Consider the following 27,189-nt stretch of genomic DNA (forward strand, 5'->3'; position numbering starts at 1 on the left):
CCTTCTAGAGACGTCACTGAAGCACCTGCCTTACCGTTGGCGCCGCGCAAGGCCTGCTGGGATAGTATCCGGGAACAAGAGCCAGCTCGCTAGCGGCGCCGGAGGACGTCTGAGGGTATGTATGCCTTTGCGCTCCTTCAGGGAAACACTTCCTATGTTTTTTTATAGCCTGTTTCATCACAGTCCCCTTCTCCAGCTTCTTCGGGTGCATTGGGAATGAGAAAGGAAAGCCCAACCAACATGGTTTTGTGGTCAGGAACTTGCAGAGTTTCCTCCAAGGCAGACAGGCAGGAGGCATCCCTGTGCCTAGATTGGCCGCGGCCTTCGATGCTCCTTTAGGACGAGGTTTCCATGGAAACGGGGTTGTTTTGAAAGGAGGGGCCTGTTAGAGGACCAGAAGCAGTGTGTCCCTGGGGGTCCTTCCACACAGCCATATAACCCAGAATATCAAGGCAGAAAATCCCACAATATCTGCTTTGAACTGGGTTATCTGAATACACACTGCCATATATTCCAGTTCAAAGCAGATAGTAGTATTAGTAGTAGTAATAGACAATTTCTAGACCGTCTAATCTCCCCAGAGGGACTCAGGGCACTTAGGTAAAGGTTTTCCCCTGACGTTAAGTCCAGTCATGTCTGACTCTGGGGTTGGTGCTCATCTCCATTTCTAAGCCGAAGAGCCGGCGTTGTCCGTAGACACCTCCAAGGTCATGTGGCCGGCATGACTGCATGGAGCGCCGTTACCTTCCCGCTGGAGCGATACCTATTAATCTACTCACATTTGCATGTTTTCGAACTGCTAGGTTGGCAGAAGCTGGAGCTAACAGCGGGCTCTCAGTCCGTTCCCGGGATTTGAACCTGCAACCTTTCGGTCTACAAGTTCAGTAGCTCAGTGCTTTAACACACTTCGCCACCGGGGCTCCTTTAGGGCACTTAACATACATATAAAATGGCAAACATTCAATGCCACCACTACATCACTTAATATCAAGAAAGTATAAAATAACAGTAACATACCTATTATTAATAAAATTGCCAGATTAGAAAGAGCAATAAATTTAAACATGACAAATCAGTAAAACCATTATTGCACAAAGCGTATACCCGGACCAAATTAAAATGACCAAACTGCAGGAGGTATTCGGCATTCGTTGTAATTCCACTTAAACCATAGCCCAGGCATGGGCAAACTTGGGCCCTCCAGGTGTTTTGGACTCCGGTAGGCTGTTAGGAATTGTGGGAGTTGAAGTCCAAAACTCCTGGAGGGCCCAAGTTTGCCCATGCCTGCCATAGCTGCTATAAGATGATGGTTATGTTAATCCTCCCCCCCTCCGTACGCTAAGGGTGTGTCTTCAGCTGTTTCTGAAAAGAGAGGAGAGTAGGGGCCATTTTTATTTCTTTAGTAAAGGAGTTCCAGAGGCATGGGGTGATCATGGAAAAGGCCCTCTCCCTCGTTCCCATCAGTTGGTCTATATAGGGAGATGCGATTTGACGAATAGCCTGGACCTGAACCGTTTAGGGCTTTATTGGTAAAGACCAGCACTTGTATCTTGCTTGGAAACGACTAGCCACCAGTGGAGCTGCCACAACATGGGAGTCAGTTAGTAAACTGGCTGCCAATCTTTGAACTAGCTGTAGTTTCTGAACTATCTTCAAAGTCAGCCCCACGTAGAGAGCATAGCAGTAGTTCAAATAGATAATAGATAATGTGGGATTTTATTCAACTGTGTGGAAGGGGCCTGGGAAGAAGTAACTGCATGCTTTAAAAGTGCAGGAACTCTTGAGGCCCCCAACACTTGTACAGTATGAAAGAGTGGGCAATAAAACATTCATGACCAAAGTTTGCCCATGCCTGGGATACAACATAAAATACTAAAGCATGGAATGAAGAGTGTATTTTTCAGTAGCAGATGTGATGGGGATGTTGCAGAGAGGAAGACAAAGTTGGGTGCAGTGTGAGGCTCAAACTACAAGTTGAAACTACATTGCATGGTCAGTGTAGATACCTATAAATCAGTTTAAACTGCATTATACATTGACCATCTAATGCTGATTCAAGCTGCATTCTATGGCAGTGTAAATCCAGACAAGTTTTTGGAGGAACACAGTGGTAAACAAGAGCAACAGGAAAGAACAGGAAGTGAAATGGATATGCCTGCTAGCAAATACTGGCTGGTTGCTGGCAGAGAAAAGGTCATTTAAAGCTGTGCCATATTATAATTAATTTTATTTTTATCCATCCTCCAGCCTCCCAATTCCTCCCTAAACTTACCAGAGAGGCCTGCAGACAGAGCCTGCAGACATTTAGCAGTAAGAAAAACAAATATGGAGGTTTCTACTTTCAGGAGATCTATATAAGAAAGAGAGATTATAGACTTTTGTACAATAGAACAAAATTTCCATTACGGAGGCACTTGCAATGGTGTCATGGATCCTAACATAGATTAATGTTACAGCAAAAGTTTTAAGAAATATCAAGACAAGTGGCTCACATTATTTTTCAAGTAAAGCATTTTTGCATTAATAGATTGCTGGAGGCAGCCAAATTCTAGAGATTATATCATTTTTTAAACTGTCATGAGTCTTCTTTCAATAGATATAATTGGAATTTCTAAAAATATGATTAATCTAGTAAAGAGGATGGATATTCTGCCAAAACCATTCCCAGACTATAATCCCATGATGACATCACTGAAAATGGAAAAAGCACAGTTTAGTTTTTAAAAATATCTTCTTTTGAGGACAGAAACATTGCAGCAATGAAAAGAAAAATTGAAGGATTTTTTAAAACAAATTTAAATAAGGAAAAAAGATTTTACAGTAGTTTGGGACACAAGTAAAGCCTATATAAGAGGACTGTTTATAGAATATGGTTCCAGGCTGGAGAAAAGAGTACTGAAAAGAAAAAAAAATCTTTGGAAGAGATACCAAATTTAGAGGGAAATGAACAAAACATTTTGATAAAACTACTCAATAGAAGATTAAATTTATCATATATAGTTGTGTATACATTTACCCCATTTTAAAATTGAACCCAAAATTATGGATTTTGTAAAGAGTGGATAAGTCGAGGGTAAAATTTTGAGGCTTCTCAGATTTGTTCCATTTAGAGGTGAAAGTGCCAGTTTTTTTCCAATTTTGTTTGTTATATTATTTACTAGAATATTGTTGTGCTAAGCAGCTACTCCCAAAATCCCTTACTGAGCATGAGCAAACAGCAAATGTCATGTATAGCAGTATCATGGGCAGATTATACTTCAGAGATCACCAGAGTTTGAGAAATGTGTGACATGAAGACCATCTGGAATTTGCAACTACTTACTAGAATAAAATTAGACCTATACAGAAAATGCCCTTGCTGAGGTGGTTCATAATTTCATCATAGTTTGCTGTCACCTGATAACTAAGTCAATCTTGTAGGAGTATGCACATTTGTACATAGACTCAGTCCTGCATGATTCAAAGATAATCACATTTAAATGTGATATTTGTAGTTTTGTTGGGTGTATGCATTTGGCTTTTTCTTTACAGTCTGTTTTGTGGTTTATGTAGATATGTTTTGCTGCTGTTCAGTTTCTTTGTAATTAAAGGGAAATGTTCTGCCATCTTCATAAACATTAAATGGCAACTACTTTAACACATATGATAGCCTGGATGTTATGGGGCAGAGAGAGAGAGAGATTTGGGAGAGTTATGGCATTTTTAATTTTATTTTTTCCTTTTCCTCCATTCAAGGTATGATATGGACACTGAGGAACTTTGTGCTAGAAATTCCCTAAGATGTATCTACGATTCCTACTCTTACGTTGGCAAGTATTTTTTTTAGTATACTGTTTAGATGTTTTCCATTAGATTCAAAAGATTAAAATATATTTGAGTGAATATAGTTAGGGTTGCTCTTAGTTCCATCAGTTTAATAATAATAATAATCTTTATTTGTGTACTGCTCCATCTCCTTGAAGGGTCTTAGGGCGTTTTCCAATACAGGTAAATCACTCAATATCAACATAAAAAATATACATCACAACACAGTAAAACATAAAAATAATTAGTATTAACACAATATACTCATTTAAAATTAGAGATTAAAAATCCGATTCGAAATTATTCCATTGGGTGGATTCAGCTACCAATGGTCAGCATTCCAGGCTGGGCCTAGACCCTTAAAAGGCTGGGCCAGGGCTAATGCAGCAAAGTAAACATAGAGCCGGGCGGTAATTAAAGGGCAACTGATAGGGCCTGGGTTACTCGGTCTCCAGGCCTGGTGAGGAGCTATAAAGTGACAAGGCTAACGTAACAAGGTATCGTAGGGCCAGGAAGTGGGTAAAGTGCAAGGTGGGGCCCTATCTAGAGGCATGGGTAGGATCTGGGATTAATAATTTTCAAAGGCCTCCTGGAACCACCAGGTTTTCAGGTCCCTACAGAAGGAAGTTAGTGTCGGAGCTTGCCTTATCTCCTTGGGAAGGGCATTCCAAAGACGGGGGGGGGCACCATCGAGAAGGCCCTCTCCCTTGTCCCACCCACCACATTTGAGACGGTGGCGGAAGTGAGAGGAGGGACTCGCTGGGAGATCTAAGAGACCGTGATGGTACATGGGGAGACGCAATTGCGGAGATATGCAGGGCCCAAACCCTTTAGGTCGTTATAGGTCATAACCTGCACCTTGAATTGGGCCTGGCAACTTATTGGCAACCAGTGAAGCTGCTTTAATAGGGGCATTATACGTACCCTATAATCAGCTCCAGTTAAGAGCCTGGTTGCGGATCTTTGTACCAGTTGGAATTTCTGAGCTGTCTTCAAAGGCAGCCCCATGTAGAGCACATTGCAGTAATCCAATCTGGATGTAACCAAGACGTGGACCACCGTGGCCAAGTCAGACTTCATGAGGTATGGTCGCAGCTAGCGCACTAGTTTTAGCTGTGCAAAGGCCCTCCCGGCCACCGCCAACACCTGAACATCAAGCATCAGTCCCGAGTCAAGGAGGACACCAAAGCTGCAGACCTGTGTCCTCAGGGGGAGTGTAACCCCGTCGAGCACAGGTTGCCACCCAATACCTCGATCAGCCCCTCTACTGACCAGGAGGACATCTGTCTTGTCTGGATTAAGTTTCAACTTGTTAGCCCTCAACCAGTCCATCACAGCTGTCAGACACTGGTTTAAGGTCCGAAATAACTGAAATATGACATGAGATAAATTAAAAGAATAGCATAATGCTCTGTTTTACTACGGAAAGTAAAATAATATTAAATTACCAGCACTAAAAAGAGCAATATATTGGAGTGTAGTATCTTTTGAATAGTTAATTGTCAAATAATGGGTGCCTTGCATTGTTTTCCACATAATATTGAGCAAACTGTCTGTATAGTTCTTCATTCAGATTGCACTAAAGAAGAATAAAGAGCATTGTGACATGCATATCAACTTGAATTGCCTTTTTTAGGAAGTGTAAATATCTGGTGGAAGAACTGATATCATGTAAACCTTTAAGTATACAAAAGTGAGTTCTGTTATTGTCTTTGTCAGAAAACTGCACTTGACTCTACTTAGCTGCAAGATCAAGACAACATCTGTGATGTGCAGAAAATCAAGAACAGAAATAAGGTCCTGTGTTTCTTCCAGTTGAAACTGTAAGCAGGAGGCTGCTGAATACCATGGTAACACTAATAACAGAAAAACTGCAAAACCAGACTTTGGATGACTTGGCATGCAAAACATTCAATATTAATTTGGTAAGCATACAACCACTTTACAGCTCTACATAATCCTAAAATTATAAAGATTAATAAGGAAAAAGCAGTAAGTGTGTAAAAAAGAGACATGAGGCCAAAACGTTCTGCCTTTACACCCATACAGATTTCAGGCTGATCTGTAGTTTTCTTTAGTTTATGTAGTTTGTGAATATAAACCTTGTTGTACATAGTGTGGCTGCCTTCTAAATAAATATGTATAGATTTGGGCAGTGAGATCACTTCCTTCTCCAGCTCCTCAGAAAACCCCCTCAAAATCAAACCTGCTTAATCACAACTCATTTGAAGTATATGTTGTGTGAAATACCCTAGTGGACTGAGACAGGCTGGGCATTGCATATTGCTAACAAGCTCTTTTGAGAGCTAAATCCATCTTTGCTGATCCAGAAAAACAGATTTAATCACTATTTCTGTATAATGCAGGATGGAGAATTGTGTGGTATTATTCTTTCTCTTATTGCAGTACTCAGATGAGAAGCAGCACAAAAGTCATAGCCTGTTCCCCTTTGAAGTTAGTGGTAAGTTCTAACATTTTAGGCTGTCTTTGAGGTTCTGTTCAGTTTTCTAAAGGTAATGAAGGTGGGGGAGGGATTACAGAAACATTTGTTTACTTTTGTACAGTTTGAGAACATTATATGAATATATGCTTATACAGTGTTCCCTCACTTATTGCGAGGGGTACGTTCCAGGACCACGCACAATAAGTGAAAATCTGTGAAGCAGGGATACTATATTTATTCTATGTGTGGAGGAGAGCAAACCACAGACCACTTACTACAATGCAGTCTCTCTCTCTCTCTCTCTCTCTCTCTGTGTATGTATGTATGTGTGTGTGTGTGTGTGTGTGTGTGTATATATATATATATATATATAACACATTAAAAGTTGAGTTGGAAATCGTGATATCAGGCAACGTTATTCTGGAAATAAATATAGTTGTAATTTTATCTCACACTGAGAGGACTGTTAAGAGAAAATTTTATTGATTATTTCTTTAGAGGCATCAGTTGGATAGCACCAGCCGCTCATAACTGAAAAAGCATTTTTAGATTGTCAGTGTAATGTAAATGTTTATTAAGAAAAATAATTAATTTGACTTAAGCATAAGCATTTCACATAAAATGGTATCTAGGGTTTATTTCTAGTACCTCACCCTTCTTTGATACCCAAATCTGGGGATACTCAAGTCCCATTATATACAGTGCTGTAGTAAAATGGTGTCACTTATATAGAAAATATTTCCAAGCTAAGGTTTGTTGAATCCATGGATGAAGAATCTGTGGAAATGGACATCTGGCTGTATATCTAAAATTAAATGAAACATGACATTAATATACTTGCTGCAGGCTTTAGGTTTTCTTTTTAAGACTAACATCCCTGGCATACTAACACTATGTGTTGCTAGATATTGCAAGTTGCTGACCTTGGCACATAGTATCAAATACACAACAGATAGCTCTTAGTTTGTAGGCTGCTCCATTTCTAGCACTTCTACAATCCAAAAGAGCATTAGTATCTGCCAATGAATGCTGTGCCACTTACAATTAGCATGAATCCTTAGACTGAGTAAGGGCCTGATCAGGAAAGGATTCACCTGGACAAGAGAATTCTCATAGAGCCTCCAGGGAGCTTCCTAGAACAAGGCTTCTTAAACATTTTCCACTTGTAATCCCTTTTCACCCGTGAATTTTTTATGTGATTTCAGGTATTTAAAACAAGTATAAAAATCAAACATTTACTCATAAGAAATAAGTGTTTGCAAGGCGTGGTAAACAGACCAATTTTCCTTTTTATGGAGTACATTTTTGCAGAGTCCATTGTAAACACTGCATATTGTTGCTAACAGATATGTGTAAATGAGTAACATTCAGAAACCTTTTCTGTTGCCAAATTTTGTGACCCCAACATTGAGCTAAGGGGGACCCCATTTGGGGTCAGGACACGTTTAAGATGGCCTGATCTTGAGGACATGTGGAGTGAGCACAAAAACTCATGCTACTGATTTACTGTAATGTTTTTGGCTCCCCTCAAACCTTTCAAGAAGGGCAACCAAAAAGATAAAACATATGCATAGTCTCACCTTTATTTAAACTTGTAACATATTTTTAAAATGTTTTTTTTTGAAAGTACAAAAAAGTGTTTTTAGAAAATTGCTGTACATCTAGTTTGTCATTGTAATATTGAATTCATGATAATTAATTAATAGTTTTTGACTCATTTGAATCTATTAATATGTTTTGGTAACAATTTTCATTCCAGCATTATTTTGTGTATTGTTAATACATTGGGTCAAAATTCAGCTCTTAGTCCCAAAGTAGAATAGATCCTTATGACTTTACATATGTACTGAATTTTGGTTAGAGAAAGGGGGACATTTCCTTATTCAAACAAGGAACATGGGAGATACTGCATGACTTCTTTTAAAAGTGTGCTCTTGGGATTATCTTGGAAACATGAATCCGGTTTAAAATTAGACACAACCTCTCTGTCCAACTTGCTTTCAAAGGAATTAACATTTTGTGCTACGGTTTCACTAAAATGTGGCAATTATGTTGTAAAAGCAAGAGTCCCTAGTTATTTAGGGCATGCAGTGTGCCTCCCTCCTCTTTGAATTTACTCAGCTTTCAATCTGCATGTTGATATCTTGTATTATAATAAGTAAAGTACTTCCTAATATAGAAGACTTCAGAAAATCATATAATGCTTTCTAGAATAGTGCTACTCGAAGCAATAGTCTGTGAACTGATGGTGGTCTGCAAGCCATTGGATCAGCTCTACAAAGACTTTTGAGGGGAAAAGGAAACAGACATTTTCAGTGAATATTGGTTCATGGCATATGTGGAAAACAATATCAGTTCGCCTGAGAACTCCTGCTCTGTGGCAGTTGGTTTGGATCTCATCATTTATGTCAGTATGTTTTTGAAACTGCTCTGTAGAACATTATCAGCATTAGTCCTAAAAGAGACACTAGAGGTAAAGGATTGTCCTTCCCCTTCCCCTCTGTGGCATAGTAATGCTAATGGCTTTACAGGAAATCTTTTTTATTTCTGTTCCACAGAAGAGGGCTCTTGGAAAACTTCACATGAAAATTCTCAGATCAGAACTGAATCAACTAAGAATTCAGCTTGTTCTCTGCCATTATGTCAAATTCATGCAAGTGGATCCAGTGCAGTTGCACATTGGCAACATGAATCTTCAGATCAGTCTCTGGGTTCAGGATCAATAAGTGAACTGAGTCTGAATGAGAACAGACAGTCATTGACGCCACCTACCAAACGGCATTGTAGGTCACTCTCAGAACCAGATGAGTTGGTTTGGTGCCGATCTCCATGGAAACCTGGCAATTCAAAGATTTGGACCCCCATGTCCAAGAGGCGATGCAACAGTGGATGCAGTACTACTTTGCAACGATGCAACAGTCATGGAAGCACCTTCATAAAGCAATGCACAAGCATCGGTTTGTCCCATAATCGCCAATCCAGAAACAATGTATTCCAAATCACCAGCCGCAATGCTTCACCGGTGCCCAGGCCTTCTTCTGCAAATAGTGGTTCTGTAGATAGTAATGAAGGAAGGTCAGGTTCAGGTTTTCATTGGCATTCTGGAAGCTCTTACGACTTTCACCCACGGCGTCGTCTTTCCCTATCACAGGAACACATTACTGAAATAGGAAACAGCTTCTCTTCAGCTAATAGCACTCCCACCTCCACTCCAGAGCTCAGTCGGAGTCAAGTCTTGTTGAGATGTCACTCACAGCCTTGTGTCTTGAATGAAAAGAAAAGCCGATTGAAGCGTCGGAGGGATGAGGATATCCACTGGAATCGTCCTTCACTAGACTTTTTAAAAATGACTCGGGTGAGATTATTTGTGTCTGTCTGTCTGCATTGTGATATTAAACCTACCCCAGACAGTTCTCTTGGATATATTAGTTCATTTTCTAGTTCCTTTGTGAATCAAGCACTTCCTTAAAACCTGTGAACTGCTTTATGTCTTCAAGAAGAAGTGATTTTAGAGCACAGAACATAGAGGGAAAATGCATTTTTTTCCTTAAATCTTGGCTTTTGTGATATATACTGTTCTGAAAACTAGGTCTGTTTTCTTTAGTTGGTTGCGAAAAAGATAATTGAATTACTGTTTTTCACAGAGTAGAATGCAACTCTAGAGAGTAAAGGCCATAAAGATGTTAATGGAGGCATTGCAATCATAATGTATAGATTTTTTTTTTAAAATGAAAGGCCTTTTTACATAAAAATATTTACCGGGAAGACAAGGAAATTCATTATCAAGGTTTTGCTACAGAAATATCCTCTCTCTAATATTTGCCAAACAGGTTTGGGTATAAAGGGAAACTAGAGCATAGAAGCAGAGGTCACATAGTTTAATATCAGCCTCATGCATTGAGCCTTGCAATCATAAAGTCTTACAGCTTTTAAATATGTAACTAAAGACATGACAGGTAAATCAGAAAAAGCTAATAAAAGATGCATCTAGCCATTGGACATGTAACTGCTTACTCTGGGATGAAATTAGCACTTGGACTGACCTGAATCTTCAGAGAAAATCCAGGGAAAATGGTTTTAACTGTACTTTGTTTTAATCTATGCTACCTTTGGTCCTATATTGAGAAAATGGCAGGTTATAAAATAAATATTTCCAGACTGAGTCATATATCTTCATCACAGTTATAAAATCTTACAAGCCAATAGTATTTTGTCTAGTGAAAGTTTCTCTTGGTTTGTCTTTATCCGTCCTAGTGTTATCTTCAGACATAATGTTCACTACCCTTCTGGGATTAGTTGGTGAAAGCATGAGGTAGAGTTGGGCATCACTAATGTATTGGTTAAATACCAGCCTAAGTTGTAACACTTCAATGAATACTTGCGGGTGGAAGTTTTTAAAAGAGCAACCTAGGTGTGACAGGCATGTAGGGTATCCCATGCTTTTTCTTTCTTCAAAAGGCCTGTCAGGATTTCAGAAATGAAATTAGAATCAAACAGTAAAACAGTTGAGCCACCATTTTGCAAAAGGCTCATATTGCAAGTTTAATACAGTTTCAAGAATAAATGTTTTGGAAAATTCTTTTCTTTTGATATTTTGCAATTAGAACTATTTAGCAGAACGCATATTCGTTTTATATGTCTCCATCCAGCTGTGAAAGCAATGATCTAAACATGTTTGCAACATATGAGATGTACTATAGTTGGTCCTCTGTGTCCACAGATTCAACCATCGACAGCTTGAAAGAAGCCTTGATTTTGCATTTTACATTAAGGACACCATTTTACTATGCTATTTTATATAATGGTTTGAGTATCCATGGATTTTGGTATCCATGGAGGTTCTGGGACCAAATCCCAGTGGATACCAAGTGCCCACTGTAATTATTAAATGAAGCATTTGTTGACTGTTACATACTTTTTGCTATGAACACTATGTTGTTTGTAATTTTTTCTATGAAAGTGTGACATCTTAGCAGAGCATAGTAGAGTTCTGTAATGGTCTGGTTTTTAAAAATTGGGAGTTTATGCTTGAAATTGATTGATCTACAGTTTGACAGTATCACTCTGGAGATAACATACATCAAACTATATCTCTGCCGGCAACTAGGCTATTTCATTAGCAAGTTGTTATGTGAAAAGACTCTGGATCAGTCTTTCCCAACCTTTTTCAAATAATTAGTATTATTATCATTTTTTAAAAAGTCATGATGTTTGGTAGAACTGCTAGCTACCTATCATGGAACCTTAGGGTTTGTGGGAATCCTGGTTGTGGAAACGTAGGGTTGACAAAGGTTTTTTTGCTTCCCTTTTTCTTTTTATCTTTGGAAAAAACATTCACCGGCTTTTCTCAGAATTCATAGTAGAGAATTATTAATTGATTAACAATATGCAAATATAGTTGATGGACTATGTAGTACAGGACTGATACCTGTGGTTATACTTTTTCATGTTCAACAAAGTATGTTCACTAGGCATTTTCTAGATCCTCCAGAGAGATTCTATGGCATCCTTGGGCCAAAGATCCTTCATTTTAGCAGGCTCACATACCCACATGAAGTCCAGGGATGTGTCCCCCACTGGTATGAGGGTCATACTGTACTTTATATTTTAAGTAAAATGATTAAGTTCGCAATCTAATATGTTGCTGTTTTGTACCTCCCAAGTTGTTTCTGGCCCTAAGGTGAACTGAACCGTGTGTGTGTGTGTGTGTGTGTGTGTGTGTGTGTGTGTGTGTGTGAGAGAGAGAGAGAGAGAGAGAGAGAGAGAGAGAGAGAGAGAGAGAGAGAGAGAGAGAGAGAGGGATCAGAAGGAGTTTGCTGTTGCCTTCCTCTAAGAGAAAGAGTGTGACTTGCTCAGGGTCACCCATTAAGCTTTCTTGATTGAGATTCTAGCCTTGTCTCCCAAAATCATAGTCCAGTCTACAAAACCGCTATATCATGCTGCCTTTAAATCCCATAAGTGCTTGTGATCTTATGATAAAAGATGAATAGGATCATGCTGTTAATTCCCTACGTCTTTACACACTTACTAGTCAGTCCAACTCCATACATAAAGGAATGAACTGTAAACAGTTGTACAAACCTTTTTGAATAATGATTTTTTTTCAGTCATACAATGCCTTGTAATAATAATAATAATAATAATAATAATAATAATAATAATAATAATATAATAAAACTTTATTTATAACCCGCCCTCTCTCCCCAAAGGAACTCAGGGCAGTAAGCTACAAGCTACCTATGCAAATAAATATCCTAAATATCTTATAATCTATACAAATAAAATTCAGTTCAGGATGGCACAGGTTCAAAACCTTAAGGTTTGTTACTCATAAATAGTTTGTATTGGTTTCCAATAGAACGGAATGAATCTTGCTGTTTGGGGTCCAGCTGGTCTGGGGTACAAAGCCTAGTGAATATTTTATTTCAATATTCTAAAGCATCTTGCTCTATGATCACATATAATTTGGAGCATTGTGCAAAAGAAAACTTATTTTGAATATTAGATAAAAAGAAGTAAAAGCTGTTGTACAATAATATTTTTTCTAATGCACTTTGATAGTAGTCCTCTCCCAGGTAAATGCTTACGTTCCTAGAAGCTCTCTGAATATAAAAAGTAATGAATCAAGTTAATAGGTTGTCTTTACTGCCATGATAATGCGTTGGTGAATATAGTTGCTGCAAAGGGATTCAAACTGAGCATAGTTTTTTTCCCTGTATACGTTGTTGGTCAGCAAATAGACATATTAATAGCCGCTATTGAGTTAAAATGTATAACTGATTTCCATGGAAACAAACATTGACAAATAAATATTGGAATATTACATTTTGTTAGCCTCTTTAATTTTGAAATGCATGCTTTTTAATTGCAGACTTTAAAAATTTCAAAAAGTCTCTGCTCACTTGATTATGAGGATGATGACAATGATGACACACAGATGAAGACCATTGTGTCCTCTCCATGCGACTCAAATGACTTTATGAACATAACCATCCCTGCTTTAAGCCTAGAAGAGGATCAGATAAATGCTGTCTGGTGCCATGGCTCACAGCAAGCCAACTTCAGCACAAGGAGCTCCCTGGGAGTGGCTGCTATGTGCGAAAGCGAAGAAGAAACTAGTGACTGTGAGAGCACTGAAGAAGGCATCTTTCCTCTGGACTATGAGGCCATAGATCTAGAGCAGATAGAAAATAACTGAGCCAAAGACATCCTAAAAACTAGCATTGTATGTTGCACCAGAAATGTTATTGGGCAATGATGCTGTGTTTCTGACTTCCTGCATCTTGAGTGAGAAACAAGAAGGGTGAGTTATAAAAACAGTTGGCACTGAATTATAGATGAAGACAGGGACACTTTAAGAGCAATATGTGGAGAAATTATTTTGATTTAGATAATTCTTAATAAATGTCTATTCTTTCCAACTCTAGATACTGAATATTTTTTAAACATTTTTTGAAAGAGTATTCAGTGCTGCAGATTTAAAGTATTTTGCAACATAATTAAACATGTAAATGAGTTGCATAATTAAATTTCTAGTAAACCATACGTCCAAAGTATATATGGTAACTGCCTTGTATGGTGAGTAGTTTGGGCTTTGTATACACGTCAAACTTGGTTCACATGCTGTTAGCATCATTGAATGTTTCTGGATTTGCATTTGCCTATCTTTGCTTGGAATGATCAGCATATGAACCAGACATCACTTACCAAATTAGGTGGTCATAGCAGCCTTTCTCAGGGCTGACCAAACCATTGATATACTAGCTGCTAGATATATACATACCTTCTGTTTATGTGCCACGTTGTAATGGAAACATAGAATGTATATGAATATTGATGTCTAAAAATGTCACATTGCACCTTTTGTAAATCAGCACTAAGACTATCAAAACCTTAGTTTACCTACATATAATGCCCTACTTAAACTGTTGTGTTGCCTGAAACAATGTTGCTGAGCCTTTTCTGGGCATTTCTTGTCTGTTTATTCAGCATGCAAAGGAAGCAGGAGAAAATGTACTAGTCCTAATGTTTCCATTATCAGGTTAAGGAAGTTTCAAAAGGAGAATATTCTGTAGCCATGGAGGCTCTCTTTTTTAAATTGTCACTCTAGGTCAGGACAAGGTTAGCATTCTCTCCCTCCATGCAGACTGAATAAAGTTAGAGAGGTGGAACATGTGAAGAGGATTTGAGTGGACTGAATTGCAAGTCATTGCTACTGTGGTTAAGAGGAATGTATAACAAAAATACTTGAACTTCTATGAAGGGACTTTGGAATTATGAATTTCCCAAGAAGGTTGTCTTTTCAGCAAAACTAAGAGGAGACTAGTCCTTGAAATACATACTTTTTGTTTTCAATCTTGTCTGAATTTTAATTATCTTTATGTCTGTTCCTTGTGTTCTATATTGGATCTAGTTGTGTAAATTGAAAAGGGTTCAGAGTTGATCTCATCCAAATCTGAAACATAAAACAGATTTCCTATTGCTGGGTAGTATTTATTTATTTCCAGCATTTATACCCCGCCCTTCTCACCCGGGGGGACTCAGGGCGGCTTACAACAGTTGGCAACATTTAATGCCAAGAACATATAGGTTATGCTGACTAGGGAGATCAGAATTGCAAACTAGCATCTGGAAGACTGCACGATATTCCTGCTTCACACCTGACATGCAGTTAGTGACATATTCAGGCTTCATCTCAGGTCTGTATTTTGTTGTGGCAGAGTTTTGTATTCATCTTTTGACTAGTCTTCCCCAATTCATAGTTTTTTTGCAATAGCTCGGATGAGCAGCCATCCTGCGGCTGGCTGAAAGTAGGGGCGGAGTATCAGAAGCCTTTTGCAGTGTCCCACAACCAGACACAGGCTGCTGATGTCATCAAGCCAAGATTCAGGTGGATTTCAATGAAGTTGTCATTTAGTAGGCACTTCTCTGCCTCAATAGAAGCACACTGGATCCCAGAGGAATACAATAAGGTGTTTGTTTTTCCTAAGAACAAGCTGGCTAGAATACCACTTCCCCTTCTTTATCCATTACAACCTACATTGACAATAAAAGTGGTTCAATTATGTTCTGCATAATGATAACATCTCTGGCACTTCCACTCAAGAGAATAAAGTAGCTGGTGATTTGAAAGACACTCACTTGGAAACCTGGAGAATTACTACTTGCAGTCAAAACAGACAGCTTATTCCTACATGGTATAACACACCTTCTGATGTTTCTTATAATTTTCTGTCATGAATTTTGATTGTATTTGAATTGTTGGGCAATGTTTACAAATCAGTCAGTAGTATCAGTCAAGTCAAACAAGGAATATAAACCATGTGTTCTATGCATTTACATCACTCCAGTTCTGTCGTTGATATCTTTGAGTAATACATGACCTATTCATGCCTTGGTTGAAGCGCAGTGGCTCCTAAGCTGTTTCCAGCAGAAGCACAATACAGCATAGCAGTTTATGTTTTCACTAATCTCCCTATATATCAAAAATTTTCAAATCTCAGGATTTTTATAAGATGAATTGCATAAACACAGCTGTCAGAATCACCCACAAGCCCAGCTCATTCACTGGCTCTTATTTTATATCCTACCAACCATAGTCCTACTGAGTTTCATTTTTAATGTTTCTCTTGAGAAACAACAGGAGATATAAACAGGGCATTTTTTTCCTGCCATAAGATCTGTTCCTATGACAACAAGAAACAAAAAGAAAGAAGGAGGAAAATGCAGAAAAGGACCCGAATCCCTTGGAAAGGATACATGGGGAAAGACCTATAGAACCATTTGTCTTCCTTTGCAATGATTTCATAGGACATGGGATAAAGCTGAAGTGACATTTTAGTATGAAAAAAAAACATGGGTTGAACTTAGTGCCAAAACAAAACTACATATTGTTACATTTTTTGTGTCAGGAGTGACTTGAGAAACTGCAAGTCCCTTCTGGTGTGAGAGAATTGGCCGTCTGCAAGGACGTTGCCCAGAGGACGCCCAGATGTTTGATATTTTACCATCCTTGTGGGAGATTTCTCTCAAATCAAATCAAAAATCTTTATTACGGTCTTAGACCAGCATAAGTGGGATACAGTCTCATAGAAACACATACATTTATCTATATATATAAAAGGGTAATGAAATTTCAGCCTAGGGCAAAGCAACAAAACTAAACACCCCACAACCTCGAAAATTGACAGCACAACCCCTCATCCACGCCTCTACGTTCAAACAACAAAAAGAAAAGAAAAATAATGTCCTAATTAGAGGGAGAGGAATAATTGTTTTTATCCAATTGCTGCCAGTTAGAAGGCTAACCTCTGCCCACTTGGTGGTCTAGCAACCCACTCAGCCCAGGGGACAGGCAGAAGTTTGAAAACATGCCAATGTGAGTAGATCAATAGGTACTGCTCCGGCAGGAAGGTAACGGCGCTCCGTGCAGTCATGCCACATGACCTTGGAGGAGTCTATGGACAACGCCAACTCATAGGCTTAGAATTGGAGATGAGCACCAACCCCCAGAGTCAGACACGACTGGACAATGTCAGGGGAAAACCTTTACCCTTTACCTTAACAACCACCAATTCCTCAATACTTTATTTCCCATAACCACCATACTTCACCACAGCAATGCGTGGCCGGGCAAAGCTAGTCTATATATATAAAAGAGTGATGGCATCACGGCGACTCACAAAACAACAAAAGTACAGGCCCCGCAACCTCAAAATTTGACAACACAACCCATCATCCATGCCTCCAGGTTGATACAACAAAAAGAATAGAAAAATAAAGTCCTAATTAGAGGGAGAGCAATAATTTTTTTTATCCAATTGCTGCCAGTTTAGAGGGCTAATCTCTGCCCACTTTGTTGCCTAGCAACCAGCCAAGGGACAGCCAGGGTTTAGTTAGGGGACAGGCAGATTTAGGCCTCACTTAGGCTTCTTCCACAGATTATCTAATTTGCACTGGATTATATGGCAGTGTAGATTCAAGGCCCTTCCACACAGCTATATAACCCATTTATAATCTTACATTATCTGCTTTGCACTGGATTATCTTGACTCCACACTGCCATATAATCCACTTCAGTGTGCATTTTATCCAGCTGTGAAGAAGGGGCCTCATATAATCCACTTTTAAGCAGATAATGTAAGATTATCAATATACAGTAGAGTCTCACTTATTCAACATAAACAGGCCGGCAGGATAAGTGAATATGTTGGATAATAAGAAGGGATTCAGGAAAAGCCGATTAAACATCAAATTAGGTAATCGTTATACAAATTAAGCACCAAAACATCATATTATACAACAAATTTGACAGAAAAAGTAGTTCCATGCGCAGTAATGCTATGTAGTAATTACAGTAGAGTCTCACTTATCCAACACTCGCTTATCCAATGTTCTGGATTATCCAATGCATTTTTGTAGTCAATGGTTTCAATATATTGTGATATTTTGGTGCTAAATTCATAAATACAGTAATTACAACATAACATTACTGTGTATTGAACTACTTTTTCTGCCAAATTTGTTGTCTAACATATTTTGGTGCTTCATTTGTAAAATCATAATCTAATTTGATGTTTAATAGGCTTTTCCTTAATGCCTCCTTATTATCCAACATATTCGCTTATCCAGTATTCTGCCAGCCCTTTTATGTTGGATAAGTGAGACTCTACTGTACTGTATTTACAAATTTACCACTACAATATCACAATGAATTTAAAACACTGACTACAAAAACATTGATTATGAAAAGGCAGACTGCGTTGGATAATCCAGAACATTATATAAGTGAATGTTGGATAAGTGAGATTCTACTTTAATATGAAATAATTACTGGGATAGAATAATGCAGAACAATATAATCTCTAAAACCAGGACAGTAAATAAACAGGGGAATTCCACACAGGAAACAATCAGGGCCAGCTAACACCTCCCAACAAAGTATTCCCATCATCAAAGTCTGGCAAATCCTCTGCTTTCTCAGGGCCACAGACAGTAGACGCACATAAAATATTGCAAACAACACCACTCTGAAAACAAGGGAATTCCAGACAGGAAACAATCAGGGCCAGCTAACACCTCCCAACAAAAAATTCACTCAGGGAGGAAGCAGCCAGGCTTTAAAGCTGCAAGGCCATTGCATCCTAATCATTTTTCCTAATTGCAGCATTCATACTTGCCTCCAACAGAAAAAAAACCCAATCAGAAATATTGTATATTCACAACCTTTAGGAAATAATATCCCCTGATGGCGCAGCGTGTTAAAGCGCTGAGCTGCTGAACTTCTGGACCGAAAGGCCGCAGGTTTGAATTGGGGGAGCGGAGAGAGCCCCCACTGTTAGCCCCAGCTTCTGCCAACCCAGAAGTTCAAAAACATGCAAATGTGAGTGCATCAATAAGTACTGCTCCGGCGGGAAGGTAATGCCACTCCATTCAGTCATTCCACATGACCTTGGAGGAAGGAGCCCCCAGATGGCGTAGTGGACTAAGTGACTTGAAGGTTGGGTTGCTGACCTGAAAGCTGCCAGGTTCGAATCCCACCTGGGGAGAGTGTGGATGAGCTCCCTCTATCAGCTCCAGCTCCATGCGGGGACATGAGAGAAGCCTCCCACAAGGATGGTAAAAACATCAAAACATCCGGGCGTCCCCTGGGCAACGTCCTTGCAGACGGCCAATTCTCTGGCCAATTCTCTCACTCCGGAAGCAACTCCGGTTGCTCCTGACACGGAAAAAAAAAAAAACAAACCTTGGAGGAGTCTATGGACAACGCTGGCTCTTCGGCTTAGAAATGGAGATGAGCACCAACCCCCAAAGTCAGACATGACTGGACTTAATGTCAGGGGAAAACGTTTACCCTTTACCTTAACTACCACCAGTTCCTCAATACTTTATTTCCCATACCACCATACTTCGCCACAGCAACGCGTGGCCGGGCACAGCTAGTATATATATAAAAAATGTAATGTTTGTTTTACTATGGAGTAAACAGCAAAACCACTGAACCCAATCACACCAAATTTGGCCACGAAAGACATAGTCATTCTATCTATGTCTTTCAAACAAAAAAACCTAGAAAAATAAAGTCCAAATTAGAGGACGAGGAGCCGTTTTCAATCCTGGCTGCCGATCAGAAGGGTACCCCCTGCCCCCTTTAGGCCCCACCCACTTTGTCTCCTAGCAACCCCCTCCACCACAATGGCGCCGCGGAACAGCCAGGGTTCAGTTAGGCCTCTTCCACACTGCCTATAAAATACAGATTATCTGATTTGAACTGGATTATATGGCAGTGTAGACTCAAGGCCCTTCCACACAGCTATATAACTCATAATGCCAAGGCAGATAATCCACAGTATCTGCTTTGAACTGGATTATCTTGAGTCCACACTGCCATATAATCCAGTGTGGATTTTATACAGTTGTGTAGAAGGCGCTTCATATAACCCAGTTCAAAGCAAATAATACTAGAATATAAATATAATATATAAACATTACTGTGGTATAATAAAACAGAACAATATAATCTCTAAAATCAGGACAGTAAATAAAGATCAACACTCTGAAAACAGGGAAATTCCAAACAGGAAACAACCAGGGCCAGCTAACACCTCCCAACAAAGGATTCCCCCAGGCAGGAAGCAGCTGCAAGACCATTAAATGCTAATCAAGGTGGCTAATTGCAGCATTCATACTTGCCGCACCGAGACTATTCATTGCTATTCAACCTGGCCAACCTAGGATTCTGCAAGGTAGAAAGCTGCCAGGCTTGCAAGCAGCAAGGCTATTCAGTGCTGTTCATCCTGGCCAACTAAGATTTCCCCTAGGTAGAAAACTCCCAGGCTTTGAAGCCACGAGGCTACTCCATCTCATTCAACCTGGCTTAGCAAGGATGCCCTATGTAGAAAGCGGCCAGGCTTTTAACCTGCAAGACTATTCAGTCCAATTCAAGATGGCCGAACAATGATTCCCCTACAAAGGAGGTAGCCAGGCTTCAAAGCAGCTCTTTGATTGAGGGTGCTACTCCAGCTCACCAGACAAGGATTCCCCTAGCTATAACACAACCAGGCATCGAAGCTGCAAGGTTATTCAGTGCAATTCAACCAGACCAACAAAGGATTAACCTTGGTAGATGGCGGCCAGGCTTTGAAGCAGTGATACTACTCTATACTATTAAAGCTGACCAAGCAAAGATTCCCCTAGGTAGCAAGCAGCCAGGCTTTGAAGCAGCGAGCCTGTTCATTGCAGTTCTAGCAGCCCAAAAAACCATTCCCCTAGAACGCAAGTATCCAGCCTTCCAAGCAGCAAGCCTATTCCTTTGTATGCCAGCTCACCAAACAAGGATTCCCATAAGAAGAAAACGGCCAGGCTTTGAGGCTGTAAGGCTATTCATTGCTACTCCACCTGGTCAACAAAGCATTCCCATAAGCCACAGCAACACGTGGCTGGGCACAGTTAGTAAAATCAAAAGGCTAAAAATCAAAGGTATGTTGAAGGCTAAAACACAAAACTCTTTAGAGAAGGGATTGGACTATAAAGGGATGGAGAGGGAGGGAGATTGATGGAGGAGTAGGAGCATGCAGGGCACAAGTCTAGGGGATTGGGATGGAAAGAACTGATTTACATTTCAGTTAGTGGATAGTTGGATTGTTAGCTGTTGGATCCAGTCATCAGTCAGCGGATTTTAACTTGGCAGCATTGTCGATTATAACTGGGTTGGTATCTGAAAGCAGCAAGTTTGGGTAAAATTGTCCTGAACCACTTGGGTAATTATATAGCAAAAACAGGATGAGTCTGGATCAAATGTCCCTATAGAACAGCCATTGGAGGCTTCTCTCATGACCCCGCATGGGAAGCTAGAGCTGACAGAGGGAGTTCACCTGTGCTTTCCCTGGTTTCGAACTGGCAACCTTCAGGTCAGCAACCCAACCTTCATGTCAGCAGTCCTGCCAGCACAAGGGTTTAACATTGCGCCACCGGGGGCGCTCTATTGTAACAATGACTTACAAGGCTAATCTTAAACATGTTCTGTTACAAAAATGATGAAATAGTCATGCTGACAATTTAAAAAACCAAACTGCCAAGTACCCATTGAGGTGATGCAATTTTTTACTCTAGCATTTGAAGCTTGCTGGCTTCTTTAACAGACAAGGAATGGTAGAAGTCTGTATGTGGCTTGGTTGTGATGTTACAGAGAACTTAGCTGAATAGAGGACTCCCAAGCTGGAGAGAGTTACAGTGTATACCACCTTTCACTGTGACCAAATTTTCCACCACTAGATAAACCTACACCTGCCCTTGACTTATACATGAGTATATACCAGGCATGGACAAACTTGGCTCTCCGGGTGTTTTGGATTTCAACTCCCACAACTTCTAATAGTCTACCAGCTTTTAGGAATTGTGGGAATTGGTCCAAAACACCTGGAGGGCCCAAGTGTGCCCAAGCCTGGTATATACGGTACATAAATGTCTCGGCCTGACAGCACAGAGGATTCCTAAGATTATCACTGTACTCTGCTAACACTAGGACCTGTTGACTTGTAAAGTACAGAACCAGATGTTTGTAGCTGCACACAGCGAAAATACATTTTATTCCCCCTTTTTCTTGCTTTTGTTTCTTGTTAATTCCCACCCATTTGTGAGAGTTTTGTGCAATCAATTCAGCCAATAAATGCTCAGATTTCATAATGCTACAGAAAATTGGCGAATGAAAGATCTCTTCTGTGTATGTGGTCTGGGGAACTGGATGAGCATGCCTTCTTCACACACACACACAAATCCCAAATGCAAATCTTAATTTTGCCATTTTATATAAGGGACACCATTTAGTACGGCATTGTATACAATGGGACTTGAGTATCCATGGATTTGCTATTCACAGGTGATCCTAGAACCAAACCCTAGCTTGTATTGAGGGCTCACTGTACAGTATTTCAAAAATCGTGCTCTAAGCAAACACCATGTGCTCCTCCACCCATCCAGAGAAGACTAAAGATCTGAAATTAGCTGACAGTGCCACTTGGGAAATGGAGTTCATGTTGCAATCTGTTGTGAAAAAGGTAACAATAAAAGTTGTTTTCCCAGAACTCACCTGTATATTCCATAAAAACAACAATGTCAACAGGTGGTGGTTGTTTTTAAACCTGAAAATTTGCATAATACATAGAGCAACACAGAGAAAGTGAAACCCTACATAACCTATATTTTCACTTTCGTAACTCCTACTTGCTCCTAATTGCTATGTAGCCTCTACATAGGGACTGTGAAAGTCCTCCAAACCAATTTACCAGTACATCATACTCCCAAAACCCCAGTAATTAGTGAACAGTCACTGGGACTGATGCCCTTTCCACTTTGAGTGATTCCAGGTTTTTAGAAATAAACACCCATCTATGGAGGAAAGTGCATGTCTGTGAGATTCACCACAAGATGGTAGCAATGCTCTACTTAAACAGCAGTTAATTTGCATACCCTTTCTAATATAGGTTTCCTTTCATTGTCAGACATGCAGAGAGGTTTCTTTTGTCAATCATCGCACCTTTCTCAGAGGGCATTCAAAACAAGGGCTTGTGTTCATCTTTTACACCAGGAATGGATAAAGTGTGGCCCCCAAGCAACTGTATTTGCAACACTGGAGGATATACATGCCACTTTACAACCCTAAACAGGAGTGGGAGATTTCACCATCAAATAGCCAGCCATACTCCCCATGATTTTAAGTTAAGTTTTATTGGGGGAAGGGGTGGGGTAACATTACAACTTTCAGATTTTACAATTTTCTGTTACTTCTAGACACTTCCCTTTTTGATAAGTGCCCAAGGAAGGTGAAAATAGAGATCCCAAATAGCTACAAATGAGTGAAATTGTTTCAGATGTTGGGGGAGAGAGAATAAGCAATGACTAGGAATAGGTCTCCAGGATCCTTGAAGGAGTCTATGAGACTCCCAAACCATGACAATTGCCAATCTCTGTCAGTGTATAAGAATCAGTTGTTGAATACAATAATTATTTGCTAGTACAGTAGAGTCTCGCTTATCCAACGTTCTGGATTATCCAACGCATTTTTGTAGTCAATGTTTTCAATATATCATGATATTTTGGTGCTAAATTCATAAATACAGTAATTACTACATAGCATTCCTGCGTATAAAACTACTTTTTCTGCCAAATTTGTTGTCTAACATGATGTTTTGGTGCTTCATTTGTAAAATCATAACCTAATTTGATGTTTAATAGGCTTTTCCTTAATGCCTCCTTATTATCCAACATATTCGCTTATCCAACATTCTGCCAGCCCGTTTATGTTGGATAAGTGAGACTCTACTGTAGTTCATAATAATGGCATGACATCTCAAGTAAAAGTTTGAGGGTCTCCATATATGGAGTCATGACCAGCCAGGGCTTCTTCTTTTTTATTTGTTCAGTCGTTTCCGACTCTTTGTGACCAGAGCTCCCTGTCGGCCGTCACCACCCCCAATTCCTTCAAGGTGAAGCCAGTCACTTCAAGGATACCGTCCATCCATCTCGCCCTTGGTTGGCCTCTCTTCCTTTTTCCTTCCATTTCCCCCAGCATCATGATCTTTCCAAGCTTTCCTGTCTTCTCATGATGTGGCCAAAATACTTCATTTTTGCCTGTAATATCCTTCCCTCCAGTGAGCAGCCGGGCATTATTTCCTGGAGGATGGACTGGTTGGATCTTCTTGCGGTCCAAGGCACTCTCAGGATTTTCCTCCAGCACCAGAGTTCAAAAGCGTCTATCTTCCTTCGCTCAGCCTTCCTTATGGTCCAGCTCTCGCAACCATAGGTTACTATGGGGAATACCATTGCTTTCACTATGCGGACCTTCGTTGCCAGTGTGATGTCTCTGCTTTTCACTATTTTATTGAGGTTGGCCATTGCTCTCCTCCCAAGAAGTAAATGTCTTCTGATTTCCTGGCTGCAGTCTGCATCTGCAGTGATCTTCACGCCTAGAAATATAAAGCCAGGGCTTATACATTCTTTTTGCACTGTAAAGACATTATCTATTGTTTATAGTAGCATGCCACCCTTATGTATTCAAGAATTAGAGATATTCCAGGCTTGTGTTTGTGACAGCATGGTGATTGTTAGAGTAGTCCACCATTCTGTGTTCTCAAATAATATGCTGTGTCCAGGTTGGATAATCAACCAACGCCATGGCAGACTACACTGAGAGGCCATTGAAATCCACAAGCATGTGGACAATTTCAACAGAAATGCTAATCAAGGTGGCCAATTGCAACATTCACACTGTCTCAGGCAGAAAAAGGCCTGTCTCCCACCCTGAGCATTCCACAGATATATAAACCTCACTTGCCTAGTTTCCAACAGACCTCACAACTTCTGAGGATGCCTGCCCTAGATGTGGGCAAAATGTCAGGACAGAATGCTTCTGGAACCCAGTGATTCTGGCCATGAAAGCCTTCACAACATAACTATGCATTGTTTTCTCAAAGAAAGAGATCAACTCTATATAGTACAAAAGGAGCTTCACCTGCTAGGGACATGACATCTGCCACTTCTCTCTTGTTGAAGTCAAACAGCCACAGCAAGCAAGTCCCCAGTTATCACACTGAGATTTATGTATGTGCAATGAACCTAGACTTCTTGCAGAGATGAACTTTTTCACACTGATTCCAGGGCCTCTTTCTGGAATCTCTTAACCCATATGTAATCTCCTGGCACAAATGGGTGGACCAGGTCTTCAAATTGCATGGTGCTATAAGCGTTTCTATAAACAGAAAATCTGTTTAAATCCTGTTTCCTAACAATATTTGGCTAACATATTTTTCAGCTCTCAGTTCATGCACTTTACGTTACTTGTGGATGATATAGTGTATGTAAAAAGCATGTGATGCCAAGACAATCCCTTAAAAAAAACAACAAATGGAAACACTTCAGAAATGAAGGAAAGCCTTTGGTCAGAGTCAAAGGATATGGGTATGCTAAGCAAATTGACAACTGGATAAAATCATATGGCAAACAAGAAACAGTAAATGTCATTGGGTTGCTGTATGTTTTCCGGCTGTATGGCCATGTTCCAGAAGTATTCTCTCCTGACGTTTCGCCCACATCTATGGCAGGCGTCCTCAGAGGTACCTCACAACCTCTGAGGATGCCTGCCATAGATGTGGGTGAAACGTCAGGAGAGAATACTTCTGGAACATGGCCATACAGTCCGGCAAACATACAACAACCCTGTGATCCCGGCCATAAAAGCCTTTGACAATACAGTAAATGTCATTTTTCTTCAGCTTGTGGCAAGTAGACATAGTACATTTTCAGGCATTGAAAAGGTACAGTCAGAGGCAGTAATTCCCCTTCAAACCAATAAAGCAAAATAACAATTAGATAATAAACAGTAAAAATATGAATTAAAGGTAAAGGTAAAGGTTTCTCCTGATGTTAAGTCCAGTCATATCTGACTCTGGGGGTTGGTGCTCATCTCCATTTCTAAGCCGAAAGCCGGCGTTGTCCGTAGACATCTCCAAGCTCATGTGGCCGGCACGACTGCATGGAGTGCCGTTACCTTCCCGCCGGAGCGGTACCTATTGATCTACTCAAATTGGCATGTTTTCGAACTGCTAGGTTGGCAGGAGCTGGAGCTAACAGCGGCCGCTCAAGCCGCTCCCGGGGTTTGAGCCAGGGACCTTTTGGTCTCCAGCTCAGTGCTTTAACGCACTTCGCCACTAGGGCTCCTACTAAAAAACATGAATTAAACACATTTAAAACATAATGAACTTCATTGTTATCCGAGATAGTTTAAGAAGCACACGCGAATCAGAACGCTGCCTTTTCGTTGACCCAGGCCCCTTCTACACTGCCATATACAATCCTGATTATCTGTTTTGAACTGGATTATATGGCAGTGTAGACTCATATAATCAAAGCAGTATAGAATGTGCATTATTTTCTTTGATAATCTGAATTCTGTGGCAGCATAGCTGGGGCCCCAGTTTGATTTTTCCAGTTCTTTGTAGCCACAATTTCGTTAGGTTTCACTAGGACCTAAGGTTTCCCCCTCTACCACATAGAATGTAACCTTAAGGCTGGATCTACACTGCTATATGGTGCAGTTTGGAACTGCATTATATGGTAAGTTGAGACCCTTTTCAATGCAGTTAAACTGCATTACTTAAGGTTCTCCTGGGATTGCCCTTCGAGACTTGAGCCACAAGATGGCATCAAAGAATAAGACAACATGTCCCAACTCCCCCACTACAGCAAACCAAAAATCCACTTTCTTACATCTCTCTTTTTCTTCCTCTTCCTGTTCTTATCTTTTTCACTTTGATTGTATTGTGCTATAAAATAAGAATGTAACTAAAGTGAGTGCCCTACTTGTTAAGTTAGGACTACTTATCCTAACTTAACAACTGCCAGCCAGTGTGATTTCAGTACTGGACTGCGACTCTGTCCAGTAGAAAAAGCTAAAGGTAAAGGCTTTCCCCTGACGTTAAGTCCAGTCGTCACCGACTCTGGGGGTTGGTGCTCATCTCCATTTCTAAGCCAAAGAGCCAGCATTGTCCGTAGACACCTCCAAGGTCATATGGTTGGCATGACTGCATGGAGCGCTGTTACCTTCCCGACGGAGCGGTACCTATTGATCTACTCACATTGGCATGTTTTTGAACTGCTAGGTTGGCAGGAACTGGGGCTAACAGCGGGCGCTCATTCCGCTCCCGGGATTTGAACCTGGGACCTTTCGGTCTGCAAGTTCAGCAGCTCAGCGCCTTAACACACTGCGCCACCAGTAGAACAAAGTCTGAATCCCCGCTCAATCAGGAAAACCCACTGGATGGACTTGAGCATGTCACTCTTTCAGTCCCAGAGAAAGGCCAAACGTACCAAGAAACCTTACCAAGATAAGGTTCCTTTAGGCTTGTCAAAAGTCGGGAACCACTTGAAAGCAGAGGCAGAGAGTTTGA

At 40.2% G+C, this 27,189-nt stretch overlaps 1 protein-coding gene across 2 annotated transcripts; it reads left to right on the forward strand.

Moving 5' to 3' along the window:
* Positions 1-14,728, forward strand: fam53a (family with sequence similarity 53 member A). Of its 2 annotated transcripts, XM_062975996.1 has the most exons (6): positions 1-115; positions 3,736-3,809; positions 5,524-5,729; positions 6,211-6,265; positions 8,806-9,602; positions 13,119-14,728. In XM_062975996.1, the coding sequence occupies exons 3-6, from the start codon at positions 5,652-5,654 to the stop codon at positions 13,443-13,445; spliced, it is 1,257 nt and encodes a 418-aa protein (XP_062832066.1). In that variant the 5' UTR covers positions 1-115; positions 3,736-3,809; positions 5,524-5,651; the 3' UTR covers positions 13,446-14,728. The 2 variants fall into 2 exon arrangements, with proteins under 2 accessions (XP_062832066.1, XP_062832067.1); XM_062975997.1 differs by lacking the exons at positions 1-115; positions 3,736-3,809 and having other exon boundaries at positions 6,171-6,265.
* Positions 14,729-27,189: the final 12,461 nt, after the last annotated feature.

This window comes from Anolis carolinensis, chromosome 3 (genome assembly GCF_035594765.1).
Source record: "Anolis carolinensis isolate JA03-04 chromosome 3, rAnoCar3.1.pri, whole genome shotgun sequence".
Lineage (NCBI taxonomy): Eukaryota > Metazoa > Chordata > Lepidosauria > Squamata > Dactyloidae > Anolis > Anolis carolinensis.